The sequence below is a fragment of the Canis lupus genome, chromosome 19 (assembly GCF_048164855.1).
Source record: "Canis lupus baileyi chromosome 19, mCanLup2.hap1, whole genome shotgun sequence".
Lineage (NCBI taxonomy): Eukaryota > Metazoa > Chordata > Mammalia > Carnivora > Canidae > Canis > Canis lupus.
This window is the reverse complement of record NC_132856.1, coordinates 54690195-54709044: the sequence shown is the minus strand read 5'-3', so window position 1 is coordinate 54709044 and position 18850 is coordinate 54690195. Positions and strand designations below refer to the sequence as shown.

The 18850-nt window shown below is 58.5% G+C and overlaps 2 protein-coding genes across 6 annotated transcripts; both read left to right on the top strand.

Moving 5' to 3' along the window:
- The first annotated feature begins 2938 nt into the window (after positions 1–2938).
- Positions 2939–5957, top strand: ZNF414 (zinc finger protein 414). The gene is made up of 6 exons (XM_072787540.1): positions 2939–3096; positions 3821–4133; positions 4466–4573; positions 4688–4793; positions 5333–5676; positions 5758–5957. The coding sequence occupies exons 1-6, from the start codon at positions 3094–3096 to the stop codon at positions 5820–5822; spliced, it is 939 nt and encodes a 312-aa protein (XP_072643641.1). The 5' UTR covers positions 2939–3093; the 3' UTR covers positions 5823–5957.
- A 748-nt stretch (positions 5958–6705) lies between these two features.
- Positions 6706–18222, top strand: PRAM1 (PML-RARA regulated adaptor molecule 1). 5 transcript variants are annotated; one of them, XR_012012376.1, is made up of 10 exons: positions 6706–11275; positions 13009–14221; positions 14301–14367; positions 14441–14517; positions 17051–17105; positions 17225–17333; positions 17422–17646; positions 17732–17765; positions 17858–17943; positions 18034–18222. XR_012012376.1 is itself a non-coding variant. In XM_072787538.1 (10 exons), exons 1-9 carry the CDS (start codon positions 11273–11275, stop codon positions 17898–17900), a joined length of 1764 nt encoding a protein of 587 aa, XP_072643639.1. In that variant the 5' UTR covers positions 6716–11272; the 3' UTR covers positions 17901–17943; positions 18037–18222. The 5 variants fall into 5 exon arrangements, 4 of the variants coding, with proteins under 4 accessions (XP_072643639.1, XP_072643638.1, XP_072643640.1 ...); XM_072787538.1 differs by having other exon boundaries at positions 6716–11275; positions 17484–17646; positions 18037–18222; XM_072787537.1 differs by having other exon boundaries at positions 6716–11275; positions 17484–17646.
- Positions 18223–18850: the final 628 nt, after the last annotated feature.

Sequence of the window (18850 nt, the reverse complement as noted above, 5' to 3'; positions counted from 1 at the left end):
CTGGGAGAGGGAGCCAGACCAGGGGTGGGCCAGAGAAGGACAAGGGGCTGGGGCAGGGGATGCAGAGAGAGAGTGGGCATTGCTAGAGGACACAAGAAGGAAGGAAAGGGGTGGGGTCAGCAGATCTCGAGGGCAAACAGCACATACAGCGAGCTAGGCCGTGACAGGAGGACTCCAGGCAGGGCAGCCCAGGTGGCGCAGCGGTTTGGCGCCACCTGCAGCCTGGGTGTGATCCTGGAGACCTGAGATCAAGTCCCTCATCGGGCTCCCTGCATGGAGCCTGCTTCTCCCTCTGCCTGTGTCTCTGCCTCTCTTTCTCTGTGTCTATGAATAAATAAATAAAATATTAAAAAAAAAAAGAACTCCAGGCAGAGGACACCTACCCAACTGGAGAATGGGAGAGGAGGTATAAGAGAGAGACTGGCCAGCAGAACTTTCTGCAGGATCTGAACCTTCTTCTGTACCTACCTTGGGAAGCGGAGCACGAGCACGGCCAGAAGGTAAAAAAAAAAATCCCAAGGTTGCATATGGGTCTCAACAGCTCTTTTATTAGCCAATCATTGTACAAAAGCATCTAACCAGTCCCTTGGATGTTCCTGGCTTCCTCCATCTCTGATTTTCACCCCTTGGTTGCCCAACCACCACTGTGTGTGTGTGTGTGTGTGTGTGTGTGTGTGTGTGTCCACAACACTTAGATGTTAGGACAGGCTGGGGAGGAAATGCGGGAACTACCAACCTCATCAGCTGGGCACTTCCCGGTCCTGAAGAGGAATCAGGGTTTCCACCTCCCTTCTCTGTCCCTGAACTCACCATGCAGGCTCCCTGCCCCCCTGACATTTTGGGGTACAGCCCTGGGGCCCCACTGCTGTGGCGGTCACCCCATTTACAGGAAGTAGGGCCTTCTGGGCCTCACATCTAGGTTACAGCATCTTCAGACTGCAAACCTCAGAATCACCTTGGCCCTGCCCACTCCACCCCCCCCCCCCACATCCTGTTGACTTAGAGAATTTCTTAAGCAAGGCCCCTCCTCTCCCTTCCTTGGGTCCTGTCCTTCTGAAGCCTCCCCCTACACTTCCCCAGATTGCACCAACCTCCAGTCCTCACACAAACACACCTCTACCCTGAGTCAAATGACCTGGGCTTTTTTTTACATTAATGAGTTTTTAACTGTGTTGATGATAATCCAAAAAACTCCACATTTTTTAATACTCTAACAGCACAAAATACGAAAAGCCATCTCTCCCTCACTTGAAAATCTGTTCCCTTCCCCAGGTGTTTTTTTTTTTTTTCTTTTTAAAAGATTTTGGGGAGCCAGAGTGGCCCACCGGTTTAGCGCCTGCCTTCGGCCCAGGGTGTGATCCTGGAGCCTCGGGATTGAGTCCCGCGTCAGGTGGGGCCTGCTTCTCCCTCTGCCTGTGTCTCTGCCTCTCTCTCCTCTCTGTGTATTCTCATGAATGAATAAATAAAATCTTTAAAAATAAAAAAAATAAAAGGTTTTATTTATTTGACAGAGAGAGCACAAGCAGGGGGAGCAGCAGGCAGAGGGAGAGGGAGAAGCAGGCTCTCTGGTGAGCAGGGAGCCTGATGCTGGGCTCAATCCCAGGACTCTGGGATCACAATCTGAGCTGAAGGCAGATCCTTAACCCACTGAGCCACCCAGATGCCCCCTCTTCCCGATTTTTTAACATTTCCTTCTAATGGGATTCTCTGCACATAAAGGCACATAAGTACATCTTCTGCACACAGATGGAAATACACTGCACATAAAGTCTATATTTGCCCAGAACTCAACAGATACCTCTTGAATGTTAAATAATGTATTATAGAGACCTGAGATCAAAGATTCCCTTTACCATCCCCCAACTGCCCATCCTCCAAACAACAGCCAGGAATCAGATGGTGGACCTCCCCCAGATAAAAATACATCAATGGTGGGGATCCCTGGGTGGTGCAGTGGTTTGGCGCCTGCCTTTGGCCCAGGGCTCCAACCTGGAGACCCGGGATCGAGTCCCACGTCGGGCTCCCAGTGCATGGAGCCTGCTTCTCCCTCTGCCTGTGTCTCTGCCTCTCTCTCTCTCTCTCTCTCTCTCTGACTATCGTAAATAAATAAAAATTAAAAAAAAATACATCAATGGTGAGAATAGAAACCACACTCCTTTCCATGGTTCACAAGGCCCTGTGTGACCTTCTCTGCATCAAGTTCTCTGATCCAACAGTGAGCTGATCCCCTCACTGGTCCCTAAGACAAGCTTGTCCCTCTTTACCTCAGGACATTTGCACAGCTATCCACTTCCCAGAGTCCCCTGACCTTTGATCTGCTCACTCCTTCCTGACCATCCGGTTACAGCTCAAAAGTCAACTCACAGAGACGCTTCTCTCCCTTCTCTGTTTTTTTTTTTTTTTTCCTTTGTGGCACTTAATGTAACTAAGGCGGTTTTCTGCATTTGTTGATTCGTTGTCTATTTTCCCATTTTAAAATGTGAGCAGGCCCCTGAGGTCAAGGATGTCTGTCCTGTTCATCTCTGGGTCCCCAACGCCTAGTACACAGGTGACTCGTTCCACGCAGGTCCACCCAGGGGTCTTCATCCTTAGGCTACCCCTGTCCGGGGGACAGACAGCTTGCTTCCTGCCCCTGGCTATCACAAGGAGCCCATTCCAACTTCAGAACTAAGTGCATTGACAATTTTGACGGTCACTGCCGATTTCCCTCCGAAGATGCTGCCCAACCAACACGACCTCTTCAAAAAGAAGAGCGGCTGAGAGCTGGTGACCGGACGGGAGGGGACAAAGGTAACCATTTTGCAGACAGGATTCTAGGCCAGGATCTCCGAGCTCAGGGTTTTTCCAAGGCGCCCTCCGACAAGCCCGGCTCGCAGACCCAGCGCCGCCTGCGCAGCTCCCCACGAGCGCCCAGATCTCAGGCCCCGCCCCCCCGAGGGGCGCCGTGCGCAGGCCCCGCCCCCGCTCTCGCGAGAGCCGGGAGGCGGAAAATGGCGTCGACGTGAACGCGAGCCCGCGGCCGCCCAGGGAGTCGCCGCAGCCTCAGCGGGAGCCGCCGGAGCCGCAGGAAGAAGAGGAGGAGCCGGGTCGAGGATGGTGAGCGCGGCGCCGGGGGTGCGGGCGCGGCGAACCAGCGGGAACTGGCGGGGCGGCCCTGTGGCACGCGCAGCCTCCGGCCGACCCCGCCCCCACATCCGGGCCCTCGCCCGTCGCTGGCTGTCACTTGGGGGACGCCCCACCCCCTGCTTCCTGGCGCGGCTGCGACTGGGCCACGCCCACCGGGCTGGGCTCCGCCCCTGGTCCTTCTGCATCCGGGGCCCTGGCACCTCCCGGTTCGACTGCGCAGCTCCGGGCGGGCGGGTGGGTAGACTTCGGCCCTCGGGTAGTGCGCTTGATCCCTTCTGGCCCCTCCAGCATGTTCTAGCGGTGCCCTGCTCAGGGCCCCATCTTCGTAGCCTTCGCCTCGCCCTCACCCTGTAGGCCACGCCCCTGCTGTGTCGGGGTGGGGGGCGGGCATCCCCCTGTCCCAAGTTAGGGACTAGGGACTGCTTCTTCCATAGGAGTAATTCCAGACAGTTACCCCTTATGCAACTGGGACCCCTCCCAGTGCCCTACCAGAGGATGGGAACACAGGAGGCTCAATCCACCCTTACCTCCGTCCTCCCCGATGGTGACTCCTTAGAATGGGGTCTGACCTGGTGATGTCTTGAGGGCATTCGCTGCTTCAGGAACGTTCAAAGGTCTGGGGGGGGGGGTTCCCCTGGCTGGTCCAGGCCGACCTGGGCCCAGAGGGGTTCTCTCTGCCTTTTCCTTTCATTAGGAGGAGGAACCCTCGGGGCCCAGCCCGGACATGCCGGCCGCTGCAGAGCCCAGCTTCACTGAGACTGACAAGGAGGTGCTGTCTCCAGCTGTGGCCGCCGCGGCCACCTCGTCTTCCATGGGGGAGGAGACAGGCCCTGAACGGGCAGCCACACCCCCAGTGTGGGACCGCGGAGGGCCTGGGGGGACCCAGCAGGGTGGCCCCTCACCCCCAGACAGTGGTCAGCCTGGTCCTGGATCCAGCCTTGGCCCGGCCAGCACAGTCTCTGGGACCAGCGAGGACCTGAGGCCTCCCAGACGTCGCCAACAACCAGGTGATCTGTGATGGAGCCTTCTGGAGGGTCACAGGCCTTGGAACAATAGAGAGGAGTACAGAGTATCTCCAAACTTGGGCCCCATCTAGAGGGAGTCACCATTTCCTGAGCGAGCACCAAGTGTATGCCAGGCTGTGGCTAAAGTGATGAGCTAGGCCATCCCAGCCTCTGCCCTCCAGGAGCCCAGTCTGGTGGGGGAAGCAGATGGTAAAGGTGCTGGTAAGAAACCAGTAGGGTAGTTCCAGCCTCATCTGTGCCTCTCCGGGGCATAACTCTGGACAGCGTGGACGAGAGAACAGTGGGTGACACCTCCCCTTCTGTGCTTCCTGCAGGGAAGCAGATACCCTGCTCCAGCCCTGGCTGCTGCCTCAGTTTCCCCAGTGTTCGAGACCTGGCACAGCATCTGCGTACCCACTGCCCACCCACACAGTCCCTGGAAGGTAGGGCCAGAGTAGGCGGTGGGGAGGCAGTTTGGGGTAGGAGGCAGGCAGTGCCTCCAGGCCAGCCTCGGCCACCCGTCTCCACTCCTCTGTCCTTTATCCCTGTCCTGCCAGGCAAGCTCTTCCGCTGTTCTGCCCTGAGCTGCACCGAGACCTTCCCCAGCATGCAGGAACTCGTGGCACACGGCAAGCTGCACTACAAACCCAATCGCTACTTCAAGTGAGACCCCCCCTATGCCGACTTCCACCGGTCCAGGCAGCTCCTCCCACCCCTGGTTTGATTGCCACTACCTGGGGTCCAGGCCTTTCTCTCCCTTCCTAGTCAACAGGGAGGTGGGTTGAGTCTGGTAGTGGGCGTGCCCTCGGGCAAGGCCTGCCCTTACCGGCCCTGAAAGAGACCCTGGTTACGGGACCCTAGAGACCCGGGGGAGGAGCGAGGAGCTTGGGAAGGGCGGGGCATACGTGGTGTGTTTGCATTCAGTCTCTCCTGACCCCGCTAGAAGAAAAGTGGCCACCTAAGTCAAAATTGAGACTTCCTTCCTCGTTTTCCCAGGGCAAGGACCCAGAGGGGTCCGGAAAGGTCGCAGCCACACTGGGGGGCGCTTAGAGCAAGCTTCTCCCCCCGCAAATGGGGGATCTGTGATTTGGGCCTTAGGCTCCCTTACCTACGCCCGTCGCGCGGCAGCTCCCCAGGTAGCGTCGGATAGGCCCTACCCTCGTCCCGCAGGAGGCCCAGCCCAGCCCTGTGCCTGCCCCCAGGTGTGAGAACTGCCTCCTGCGCTTCCGCACGCACCGCTCGCTCTTCAAGCATCTGCATGTTTGCGCCGAGCATGCGCAGAGCCCAGCCCCGCCGCCACCCCCCGCCCTCGACAAGGAGCCGCCGGCGCCCGAGCGTCCCCCGGAGTCCGACGCCGCGTCGGCGCCGGGCCTGCCGTTCCCGCTGCTCGAGCCGTTCACGACCCCCGCCCCTGCCCCCACCGGGCCCTTCCTGCCCTACTTGAACCCCGCGCCCTTTGGCCTGAGTCCCCCACGCCTGCGCCCCTTCCTGGCCGCGGCGCCCGGGCCGCCCGCCTCCAGCGCCGCAGTCTGGAAGAAGAGCCAAGGTGAGTTGGGAACTGGGCCGCCTGAAGGGCGAGCCGGGGCGCCCCCGGGACTCCTGACCTTGACCCGCCCGTTTATCTCAGGTGCCGGCGGCAGCCCGCGAAGACCCCAGGGCGGCTCCGACACGCCCTCAGGTGCGTGCAGGTGACCACCGGGGGAGGGGAGGAGGGGATTGTTGTCTGCGCCCTGCGGGGCCCAGGGGACGCCGGGAGGCAGTGTTGCCCGCCCCTTCTCAGGGGGCTAGAACTGCCACCCCCGAAATACAAGAGCTTTGCCTTAAAAATACTGGCCCCGGAGCCTTCATCTGCGCCGGCGTTTCCGTGTAAAACCCGCGCCCGGTTCACCAGGCCTTCCCCTGCGGTGGTTCCAGGGATAGGAGTGGGGGATTCGGAGAAGCCCAGTTTAGTGCCCCCGATTACAGGAGGGAGCACGCCCGGGAGCACTTGGACCAGCCAGGCCAGACCAGCCAGGTGCCCGGGAGCCGCCGGGGAGGCGGGGAGAGGTCCGACCCGCGCTCGCCCGCGTCCGCCAGCCTTGGGGTGGACGGGTCCTCGGGCCGGGACTGACGGGGTCCCGCCTGCCCGCAGGGCACGCGGCCCCGAGCCGCATCGTGTGGGAGCACACGCGCGGCCGCTACTCGTGCATGCAGTGCGCCTTCTCCACGGCCTCGCGGCCCGCCATGACACTGCACCTGGAGGACCACCGCGCCGTCGCCCCCGCGGCCCCGGGGCCCGGGCAGCCGCGCCCCGACGCGCCCGCGGGTAAGGCGGAGGAGCGCGCGGGTGGGGAGGGCGGGGCCCCGGAGGCGAGGGGCGGGGCCGAGGCTCAGGCGCCCCCTCCTCTGCCCCACCCAGACCCGGCCCCGCTCGCACCCAAGGTGTCTCCGCTGCTGTCAGAGGGGGACTGTCCGGTGTTCTCGCCGTTCTGAACCCCGCCGCGCGGGGGGGGGGGGGGGGGGGAGGGGGGCGCGGCTGGACTGTAGGGTGTGGGGAGTTTTGTGATTTTAACGGGGTTTAAGATGGAGAGGGTGGGGGGACAATAATAAAGGAGGCGCGATGAGCCAGCCTGTGCTGTGTCTGGGTCCCTTGCCCCTCTGATGCACAGCAGGCCAGTCCAGCCCAGCCCAGCAGTCCTGGGGTGCTCGTGTCTGGGGAGGGGACAGGCCTCCCCTCAGACTCACTCCTCCCGTCACCTTAACGCTGGGCCCCGGGTCTCCTGCTCAGTTTTACTCCATCCAGCTGTAGTTGGGACTGCCAGCTCCCGTGTCTTGCCCCACCATTTCCAGAAACCAGGTGGGAGAGAACATCACTTTTGAGAAGTCTCAAGGGTCAGTCAGTAGGACAGGCTGGGAGGCTGGTCCTGCTGGAGGCCACACCCACCTCCCCCATCCTGAGGCCAGTGTGGACTCCCAGGTGACAGGGTTGAGGTGGTGGTGCCAGGGCCTCTGGCTGCAGGCTTTGTCAAGGACAGGCTTTGTCACTGCCCTCCAGACCCTCAGGAGGAGAGCCGGTCAAAGCCTGACCCAGGGAGCCTGAGCTCCCTCCCCCTACCCCGTCCCCTGTCTCAGTCTTCCAGCCACTGCTATCTCCTCTTCCCTTCCTTTATGAGAAATCCGTCCTAGGTCAGGGGTTAGAACCTGGGGCCACACTGCTGTCCCAATGCTGTTGTCACCCCAACCCAATGGGCCAAGCCTACCAAATTGGAAGTCTTAGGAGCCTTGTTGGCAGCCGCCCTTCAGAGGCTCCTCCTGCGTCTTGCTCCCTTCCACCCCCCTGGTCCCCCAGCCTAGGTCCCTGACCCCCTTCCCCCTCCTCAGGCACCTGAAGCAAGCCTCCTGCCCTCTTCCCCAGTCTGAACACCACTGAAAACATGTGTCTCTTCTCCCTGCCTTCAGTGGCTCCCCACGGCTCTCTGGATGAAGACCTTGTTCTAATAGCCCACAAGGCTCCATCGTGAACCTCTCCCACGCCCCCATCCTCAGCCTCCTTGAGGTTGAAGAGCTCCAAGCTCCAGAGGCCGTTCTGCTTCTTCTGAAGGGGAGGTTGATCTGAGTGCCCTTAGGATGGGCACACCTGCATCTGGGGGCCTGACTGCCTGCACAGCCGCCAGAGCTCTCACAAGGGGCTTCAGGGCTGCCCTGTCACTGGTGGGGTTGTAGCCGAGACTCCGCTGGCTCAGGCCAGGGGTCTGCTCTGCCACCAACTCTGGGCCCACTGAGGTAGTATCACTCAGCACCTGCTGTGGGGCTAGCTGGGATATCAGGGGGCTTTGGGGCTCCAGGCCCCTGAGCTGCCCTCTTCTGAGCCAGAAGCCGTGGAACCAGGACTTTCTGACCCTGGAGAAGACTCAACCTCCCTGCATCTCACTTTGCTAGTCCTTAAATGGGTGTTACTCTGGAGTCCTTGTGAAGGTTCAAAGAGGGCCTGAGGAGAGAGGGTGGGGGCTTGGGAAATATTTGTGAGTGATTCACGTCACTCTAGCCACCAAGCCCATCCCCCCAGCAAAGAACACAGGAAAGAGGTGGGATGGGATCAAGGGGCCTATTTTACAGCCAGAGAAGGTGAGGCTAGGAGGGTAAGATCAATGAGCCGGTGTGGCTCCAGTTCAATCCCTGATTCCGTACCACCCTAGAAGCTGGGGATGGTTCCCAGCTATAGGAAAACCCAGGCAGTGAAGCCCAAAGGGCACCCTCCCCTTTTCCCACATCTCCAGTGCTGTCTATCCCCCGACACTGCAACCTGTCTCTGAGGTACCAGAGTCCCTTTCCCCATCAGGCCCCTCATTCAGCCACCCTCAGATCTAGGCAGTGCCACTTCCCAGTCTCTCCGGAGCTTCCCAGAGAGTCCCAGAGCCATCCTGGTCCAGGTACCCCACCCCACTCTACCCATGTAAATGCAACAGCCCCTCCCCCTAGCAACCTGAAACTGCCCAGAGGCCCAGGGACCTAGATCATGACCTGGCCTGGGAACCCTGCTCACTCCAAAAGCAACTGCCTACTGTCACCCCTTACCAACTCATGTCCAGCTTTCTCAGCTCCACTGGGAAGTCTGCTCCCAGCTTCCCTCCTGGGCTTCCGCAGCCCCTGCCCACCCTCAGGTCAAACTGGTCCCGTGGAGGGCTCCCCTCCCCCAACTATAAGATGCCTGATCCCTGAGTCTTCGGGCCCTGGCTCCGCCCAGCAGAGGGCGCCCAGGAGTGTCAGTCTTGAAGGGAGATGGAAGGACAGGCCAGCCTATCGGTGCCGTCGTCCACTTGGCGGGGCTGCCCCAGCGGGAGGCAGGCTGATGAGAGACCGGGTTTATGATGACCAGGCTGACCCTCTCCAGGTGGCTTACAGTCAGCTGAGTCCGGCCAGGTGCCCGCCCACCATCCTGCAGTTGTCCAGCACCAGCCTCATCACCGGACTGGGAGAGGGGAGATCAGGCTCCTGGGCACACATCCCAGAATGCTGCCTCTGACCTGGGCACACGTCCCATCCTGGCCTCCTGACTCCTCCGTGCACCCCTCGACCCCAGGATTGGCCGCTGCTACCGTATCTGTGCCCTGACCAAGACCAGGGCAGCCAGGTGCACGCCCCAGGCTCTTGTGCAAGGATCAAATGCGCCAGCTCTGGTTCCCCACTGCCAATGCCCTGTGAGCTCGGAACCCCAGGATCCCTCCATAGCCCTCCCTCCACATGCTCGCCCCAGTGAACACCTCCCCTGCCTACACCCCAGGGCAGACCCTGGCCTGCCCTACTTTGGGCTTCTGGTTCCTCAGCTCCATTTGTGGAGCCTCCTGTCCAAGTTCATGGCGGCACTTTGCAGACCAGCCCCCAGGAAAGCTCCAGACACAAAGGGGAGTGGGGAGAGGTGGTGGAAACACCTCCTGGGGGCTGTGGGGGAACAGGGCTTGCGAGGGTGGGACCCGCCAAACTGTGAGTTCCAGGCTGTAGTGTTTTCACATAGGGTGGCTAGCCCTGGAGCCTGGGAAGTCTAACTAGCTTGTCGCCAGCATCCAGTCCTTTAGCTGACCTTCATTGGGCACCCACTGTATGACTTTGGCCAATAATCACTTTCATTAGTTCATTTCCCTCATTCACCAAACACTGGGAGGGTCAGTCAGCCTGTGACCTGCCTATGCTGGCTGGTCCCAGAGACCCAGAGAGGACCCACTCCCACCATCCCTGGTCTCCCAGGACTCCTGTTGCAAGGGGGGGACCCTCATCTGAGAATGTGACCCAAGATCACTGCACCCTGCCAGTGCAGGGATGGGGTTGGGCAGGCACAAAGGCACTAGAATCCTCAAGCTGTACATCTTAGACACAAAAAGGCAGAGTCATTCCCAACTGTGTGGCCTGCGGCCTCCATGGGCAGGGAAGTAATGAACGGCTCCAGCTGGGAATGCAGGGTCCTCAGGACAGACCGGACCCTTCTGCACCCTCGCTACTGCTGGGCATCGCCTGGGACGTTTAGGAATCTGATGCTCCACCATGGATCTGAGGCAGATCCTTCACTTTAATTGGGGTCCCAGGGTGACTCATGGGCACATTATAATCACCTTGAGTGTTAAGAAGTCCCTAGCCTTAGGGCACCTAGCTGGCTCAGTCGGAGTGTGAGTCTTGATCTTGGGGTTGTGACTTCAAGCCCCAAGTTGGGTGTAGGGGTCACTTAAATAAACTTAAAAGAAATCTCCAGGCTCAGGCCAGGTCAGGATCTGGCCAGGATCTCCAGGAGCTTCTTTCCATCTTTTTGCAAACTCCTAAAGCTATTTACACATATACCTAAACTGGAGACTCAGGGCTCTGCACTCTCCTGAAGTCACTGACCTCCCACAGACCAAGCCCTGCACTTAGGGCTCGCCTCACATCCCCCGCAGCACAAGTCTTGCCTGCTCCCTTCACCCCCTCTCCACTGCTCTGCCCGCTGTCCCCATTTCCCTCCTGGCCCTCAGGCACCCTCCCCTGCCCCGCAGAGAGTGAGGCCTTAGCTACTGCCCCCCACCCCACCACCACATCTGCCATCCCAGCTGGGCCCTCTGCCTACCGTGGCTGTCCTCAACCCATGTGACATCTGCCCCTGTATGTAATAGGGAAGTCTTGCTCAGAGCTGAGAATCCAACAGTGGGGAAGTGTGGAAATGAGGCAGGCAGGTGAGGCAACAAGGGCCAGCAGAAGGGCCTCACCCATCATGCTCCCCCAACTCCCAAGCCTCCTGGCCCAGAGCTGACCATGCCCCTAACTCATAGAGCACTCCCCCTCCCAAGAAGGCCCTCAGGGCCTGGCACCAGGTCCTCTCTGGAGACCAGAAGTCAGCCAGCCCCCAGAACCACACAGAGTCAAGAAACTGGTCACCGTGTTGGGCATGTGCTGACAGCCGATGCACAAAGCACAGAAACCATGGAGACGGTAGCAGGCAGGACAGGAACTCGAGTGCCAGACAGGATCTAGGGACAGGCAAGGTCTGTCTCCGCCTCCTTTCCTTCCTCCTCTGCCCTCCCCACCCAGCCAGCATCCCCTACCCCCGTGGGGCCCGTGGAGCACAAGCCACAGTCACTTCCTGAAGGCAGCGGCCCAGCTTGGGTCCCACTTGCTCTGTGGCCCATCACCCGCCTGCAGCCATGGTGAGTGAACCCTCAACTGTAGGTGAGCCCCCCACCCCACCGGGGAACAGCAAGGACATCACAAAGGCCCAGAGGTGGGAAGCAGCCAGGATGCACCACTGGGTCAGCTGGGGCCCAGGCCGGGGCTTCGACTTGAAAAAGGGGGAACAGGCAGACAGTCCAGGCGACTCTCCTCCCAGGTCAGCATGAACAGTACCCTGGTCACAGGAGGCCAGGGTGAGCATGGGGGCAGCTTCCTGTGGGTCACAAAGTGGGCCATGTACTCGCCGCCCACCCCCCACCCCAGCAGTCACCCAAGGCATGACCTGCTGACCTGGATTTCTCTGGTCCTCTGGGTTACCTGGGAATCCTTACCCCAACCCATCTGTTGGTGGACTTTCATAGGGGCATTTCCAGCCGTGGCTGGAATTGCTACCTTTACTCATTCTCTGGGTGGGGAAAGGAGGCACAGACAGGAGCAGTCTCCATAGTTCTGTCCTCCAACCCCGTCTCCTAGGCCCCAGCTGAAGCCAGGCTTGGGGGCCAGCAGCAGGGCCACCTGTGGTCCAAGCAGGTCCGGCCTACTTGTGCACCCGCCTGTATCCGTGACAGAGCACGGGGGCCGGCAGATGGTACCTGGGACGGACGAGGTGTGCCACAGGAGGCGCATGTGCCTGACCATGCCGCTGCCCAGGCCGGCCTGCCACTGCTCAGGGGACTGTGAGCACCCTGACCATCCACAAAGGGTGTCTGGGACTGGGAGACAGACCCTGAGCCCACAGCTGCCTCCAGGTCTGTGTCTCTTTATGTCTTTCTGTGTGAGTCTGTGATAACCGGACTGGACATGGCTGACTGTACACCCGTGTCCTGTGTATTTATGTCAGTAAATAACTGCACTTGTAGGACAGCAATGAGTGAGCCACGTCCTGACCTTCACAGGAGCTGGGGGTTGGCACAGAGAGAACAAAAACTAAAAAGTCAAGGCACATTTGTGAAATAATATGAAATAAACCGTCTGATACACAGGGAGTGGAGAGTACTGGGAAGAGAAAATCAATTTTTTTAATAGGGGTGGTCTGGGAGGGAGGCCTCCCTAAAAAGAAAATACCAGCAGAGAACTGGAGGCGCAAGAGGCAAGAAGCAGGCCATAGGGAGAACTGCCTGGGACTAGGGGCAGGAGAAAGAAGAGCTGGGGTGGGAGAGAGTGGGGGAGAGGAGACCAGCCCAAGGTGACTGGGTACAGGAGGCGGTTCGGTGATCTAGGGCCTTCATGAGGTCTTTAGCTTTTACCATGGGGAAATGAAGGAACGTTGCCAGATTTTGAGCAGAGGGGCTTCCTCTGGCTGCTGTGTGGGAGGGGCCTGGACAGAGATGGGGATGGGGGGTGGGGGGGACGACAACATGGGGGAGGAGCCTGAGTTCCTCCAGCCAGCATGACAGTGGTACAGGCAGTGAGAAGTGGTTGGATTCCAGATGTATTTTGAAATCAGAAGAGAAGGCACTAGGGATACGGAGCATGAAAGCACACGGTTATCTCAAGGACACTGAGAGGGAGGCTGTGGGAGCAGCAGCCTATGGGGGAGCAGCAGGAGCCCGGGTCCTAATGGGGGTGAGGCTGGGGCATATGCAGTGCCTAAGTGGTGAGGTCAGGACTCCAGGGAGCCTGGAAACAAATGTGAGGGTCCTCAGCCAAGGGCAAAGGCTGGCAACGAGGAGCTAGGAGAACCCTGCCTGACTGGCTCTATGTCCCTTAGGGGAGCCATCAGGACTTCCGGAGCCTTCAAGCAAAGTTCCAGGCCTCTCAGCTCGAGACCAGCGAACTCCCCAAAAAACCCCCAAAGCCTGAGTTCAACAAACTCCTAAAGAAGTTTCCACCACCCGAGCTAAGCGAGCACCCCAAGAAGCCCCCACAGCCAGAGTTCCACACAGTACCCAAGAAGCCCCCACAGCCCCCTTGCACCGATCTCCCCAGAAAGCCCTCCAAACCTGAGTTGAGTGAGCCCTCCAAAAAGTTCCCACAGTTCGAGACCCCTCAGAAACCCCCACGGCCTGAGCCTAGCAGGCCCCCACTGGAGCCCAAGCCCAGTGCCTTCCCTAAGAAGCTCCAGCAGCTGGAGCCCAATGGGACCACCCCAGAGCCTTCACAGCCCGACTTTAATACCCTTCCCAAGAAGCCCCCTCAGCCCGACCTCAGCGTGAACCCTAGAAAGGCCCTGCAGTCTGAGGTCAGTGGCCTCCCTAAGAAATCCCTGCCACAGCCTGAATTCAATGAGGTCCCTCAGACGCCCCCCTGGAAGTTAGAGTCCAATGAGCACCCGCCCCACTGCTCAGAGCCCGACTTCAGTACGTTTCCCAGAAAGATCCCAGCCCCTCAGCTGAGTGATCTCCCCAAGAAGCTCCTGCACCCTGATTTTGGTGACCTCACCAGGAGGTCCTCAGAGCCTGAAGTCAGTGTGTTTCCCAAGCGGCCACGGCAGTCTGAATTCAAAGCACCCTCCAAGAAGCTCCTGCAGCCTGAGCTGGGGGCCCTCACCAGGGTGTCCTCAGAGCCCGAGTTTGGCCTCCTCCCCAGGAAGTTCCTGCAGCCTGAATGCCAGCAGCCCCCTCGAAAGTTCTCACAGCCCGAGCCCAGTGCTCTGCCCAAGAAGCACCTGCACACGGAGTTCTTTGGTGATCTCCCTAAAAAGCCCCCACTCCCTGGCTCCGTCTCAGAGAGCTCACTCCCCGCTGCTGTGGCGGGCTCCCGCCCCAGGCTCCCATTCAGCCCTGGCTTTGGAGCCAGGGAGCAGAGATCAGGAGCTCGCTCTCACAGTGGAGGCTCGAGGCTGGGCCTCCAGCCTGGCCACCCACCCCGGCGGAGGCCTCTGCCCCCAGTAAACAGCCTAGGCCCCCCCCCAGCCAAGCCCCCACTGCCCCCTGGCCCCAGGGATGTCCAGAGCTTCCGAAGAGCCGCAGCCGCAGCCACAGGTAGGTCACAGCAGCCTCCGCAAAAAGCTGGGAAGGTAAAGGCAGGGCCTGCCTCCCTCCCGCTCTCCTCCTTCCACAGCTCTGAGGAGGACCCGTTCTTCTGCTGGGATCCACCTCCAAGCCCGACAGACTCAAGACATCCTGCAGTGAGTGTGGGGAGTTAGTGGGTCCTGGCGCAGGTTTAAGGCTGAAAGAGGCCCTCATCTCAGGTTCCTACAGGGACCCGGACGAGGCCTATGAGCTGTATGACGACGTGGAGCCCACGGACAACTCCAGCCCCAGTCCCATGGGCAGAGGTTTGTTGGTGGTGGGGCTGAGCCCTCAGCCAGAGCATCCTGCCCAGGCACCCGGGGACCATTCATTGCAAGGGCACATTCTTCCATGCTGTTGCGGCAAATCTGAGGGACAGTCCATCTCCCTGGCAGTGCCAGGGGAGAAAGTGGGAGGGCAGGAAGGGCCTTTTAGAAAGGCCATGCCAGCTCCTGACACAACAGTAGAGGTAGGGCAGCCCAGAGGCCAACACCAGTGAACGTACTGTGGCCACGGCAGGGGTGTGGCCCAGGGTGGTGGCAGGCGGCATTACAGAGCAGTGGAAGAATCAGAAAGAGGATTTGGTGGCATGTGATGCAGGGGCGAGAGGGAGCAAGTGAGCCCATGACACGGATGAGGCCCAAGTCAAGCTTGACACTTGGGTGCAGAGAGGAGGTATCCCTGAGTCGGGGACAAGGTGTCAGGTTCCATAGTAGACTTGTTGCACTGGAGGCGCTTGCTGGATGTCCAGGCAGGACTTGGGCCTCAACTGAGGCATGGGCTGTAGACGGAGACCCTGAGCCTGCAGTCCTAGACACTCTGTGCTCAGGTTCCTGAGGACCTTTCTTTCTCCCTTCTTCCAAGTCTCTGCTCCCAGAGAGCAGGATAATGGCAAAGCAGACCCGTCTCCAGCCCTGCTATAGGTTAATGCTTTCACCATTTTTTTTTGGGGGGGGGGGGGGGAGTGACTTTCATGCAAGCCCTGTATGTGAACATCACTGAACATGTACAGCCACCCCCCACCCCCAAGGCAACAGCATGCCCTTTTACAGAGGTGGAAGCCTGAGAACCCCAGAAGCAACTTGCCCCAGTTCACACAGCCGGCAGACAGGAGCCCAGGCCCTGTGCTCTCAAGACTTCCCTGCCCTATCTTTGGAAGGGCTTCCTACAGGGCAACCTTTTATTAAGGGTGGTGCCTTTGGGATGCTCCGCGCCTCCCCCCACCCCCCCACCCCCCCACCCCACCCCCGCCCCGCTCAGCCCCAACACCAAGTCTGCTGCCTGTACTACTCTTTCCCAAGCCCCTTCTGCTTCTCCTGGGCTTTCCTCAGGGGCTGCTTACAAAACTGTCTTAGTAGAGCTTCCTGACAAGGCTCCTCCTGCTTCCGCTCTACTGAGGCTCTTGTGGCTGGGGTCTGGGGGGCCAGTCTTGGAGAGGGACGTGGGGAAAGAGGCAGTTAGCTTCCAGCAGCCTTGAAGGTATGCCCCCCCCCCACTCTTCCCCAATCCCCAAACAGACCAAGAACATCCCGACTTCTGCTCACTGTCCCTGCCAGTGGAAAATCATCTCCCCATTCCATGCCAGTCATTCTTCAAGACTCCAACAAAATACACTTCTCAAATCTCTCCCTTCTTGAAATACTATGTGGGTCCTCACTGGTAATACGCTGTCCCAAAGGCTACTTTGTACTCTTCTAGTCCAACCTCCCACTCTGCCCTACTTGGGAATGGTAGCAGCCCGACCCCAGAGGTTCCTTCCACAGCTGGGAGCTCTCCTGGAAGGGGCTGGGGCCAGCACACGTAGCTCTTTCTCAGATCTCAATAGGTCACCCTTAGAACCTCCCTTACCTATGTGCCTGATTAGGGTCACACTGCCAGAAATTTGGGCTGCAGGTGTGCCAGGTCTGTCCTGTGCCACAGTGCACAGGGGCATGCTCTACCCCGTGGTGGGTTATAGGGGTCCTGGGGTGCCTCTGGGAGAAGCAGGAGCAGTTGGAGGGAATATCCTGGATGAAACTGGAGATGGCATCATCATCTGAGCACCAGGATGTGGCTGGAGTCTGGAGCAAAAAGCCAGAGGCTTCAGGCTTCAGGTTCTAGATCCTTCACTCAACTGGTATTCATGAGGCTCTCATAAGCCAAACCCCAGGGCCAGCAGGCTCCTACGTGGAATGCTGGCAGGTTGCCAGAAGTCCGCACTCACGGGGGGAGACCCCTCACAATAGTCCCAGCAGCAGCCAGGCCAGTCCATGAACCCCACCCCATCAGCCCCTTCTCAGACACCCACTTCATTTGCTCTAGGAAATGCCTTTGCCTTATTTTTTACCTAAATCCTAGGACAATCCCCAGAAGCCAAGCTATTCTAAAAGACAGACATGAAATGGCCTCAAAAGCCTGCAAATAAATCCTGCCTTTATCATTTCCAGCCAGATGACCTTGGAGCAGGACTGCTTTACTACTCAGAGCCTTTATTTCCCTCATCAGGGAGCTGGGAATGACAGTATTACCTATTATCCTAAGTAATAAGGTCGCTATGAGGGTTAAGTGAGTTCCTGCAGTAAGCAGTTTCTGCTACACCTACCATGCAGCAGTTCAGAAAACAAAGGCAATGCACTAGAACTCACAACCCCCAAGAAAGGCCTCCGGGGAAGACGGACAGTTGGCAGGGTGGGGGTTGGGAGGGAATGGATGTCCTAAAAACTGACATAGGAAAGGCTCATTCAAGATCAAGTCACCAGTGTCAAGAGGGAGGCTGAGCCAACAGTCCCTGCCCTAACTCAGCGCTCTGACTGCTCCCAGATGAAGTGCCATTTACCCAGCAACCCCCCAGGCCACCACAAGATCCAGAACTCAGGTAGGGGGGGCGGTCATCAGCCCGCCAAGGGCATGGAAGAGGGAGGGACTGAGCTCTGGGCAGACAGGAAGGGGGCCCCTGGGAAGCACACCTTGTTCAGGAGTATCCCAATTCCTCAGGAAGGAGAAGGCTCCCCAGCCACAGCAGTTGCCACCCACAGACCTGAAGTCCCTGAAGCAGATCCGGAAGGCAGAGAAAGCGGAGAGGGAGTTCCGGAAAAAGTTCAAGGTGTGAACACCAGAATCCTCTAAACAAGAGCCCTGGGAGATCTGGGCACAGCCCCAATTGACCAAGACCCCACATATTCCATCCTCAGAAAGAAGCTGGGGTTCCTGGGGGGACAGCACAAAACAAAAGCTCTAACATATCCCTCCCCAGTTTGAGGGGGAGATAGTGATTCAAACAAGGATGATGATCGATCCCAACGCCAAGACACGTCGTGGGGGTGGCAAGCACCTGGGGATCCGGCGTGGGGAGATCCTGGAGGTGATCGAGTTCACAAACAAGGACGAGATGCTGTGCCGGGACACCAAGGGCAAATGTAAGTCAGCCAGACCAGGAAATCTTAGGGCAATGGGCTACCACCAGGGGGGCTACGGGCTCACCTATCCTGTTCTCTTTCACAGATGGCTACGTGCCCAGAACAGCTCTACTGCCCCTGTGAGTGTGGGCCCTGACTGGGGGTGGAGGGGAAGGTGGGGTGGTCAGGGGGACAAGGTGACCTTTACTGACCAAACTGTGCTCTCTGCTAGGGAAACGGAGGTGTATGATGATGTTGGCTTCTGCGGTATGTAGATGCTCAGGGTGGGCTGGAAGGGACCACAGTGCCTGGAAAGAGGTAACCCCCTACTCCACCATCCCATTTCCCTGGGGGCTGCTCATTAGCTGTGTATGGGGAGAGGAGTCACTCCAAGTCACCCTTCCTCAGCAGAACCTCTGGAGAGCCAACCATTCCCCCAGGGAAGATAAGGCCCACAGGTGTGGGTCCCCAGGACAACCTGTCAGCCCAGCCACCCACTAAAGCAGGAGTTTTGGAGACCAGACTGGCAATCACAGAACCACCCAGGCTCATGCCTGACTACATACATGAACCACATAAAGCTCCTATTTAAAGCGATTTTTGCTTCTTGTCTTTTCTTTCCCTGATTGACACAGTGGAGTCATGATCAGACACCTGGGGGTCTATAAGGTTGACCACATCCCTCCACTGTCTCAGCCCTCAGGGATAAACACCAGTAGCAGTGTGACAGGGAGAAGGTGGCAGAGGTAGGACACCACATCCAAACATGACAAGCAGTGGTTGCAGCTCCACACAGGCTTTATGAGACCACATATTGGGGAACAGGAGAGTTCTAACCCAGTTCTAATAGAACCCAGGAATCACAGTCAGCCTAAACCACTACAGGACTAAATATGCTCAGAAACTCGCACCGTGCTTGGTCTGCTGTAGCAAAGAAAAGCTGCCATGGACTGTGTTTTGATCTTGGACTTCCCAGCCTCCAGAACTGAGGAATAAATGTCTGAGTTTATAAGCCCACCCAGCTTATGGTATTTTTGTTATAGCAGCCGAAATAAGACTGTAACAAAAGCCAAACAGGAAATAAGCCTGACGCAATTTCTGTACCCCAAAGAGCAACTGTACAGGAGGGAGAGAGAATGGCTCTCAGGACCAGTAATATCCAAGTGCTTTGTTACCAGCACTGGAGAATTCAAGTCCACTCAGGACTCAGTTTCCATGAGAGTTC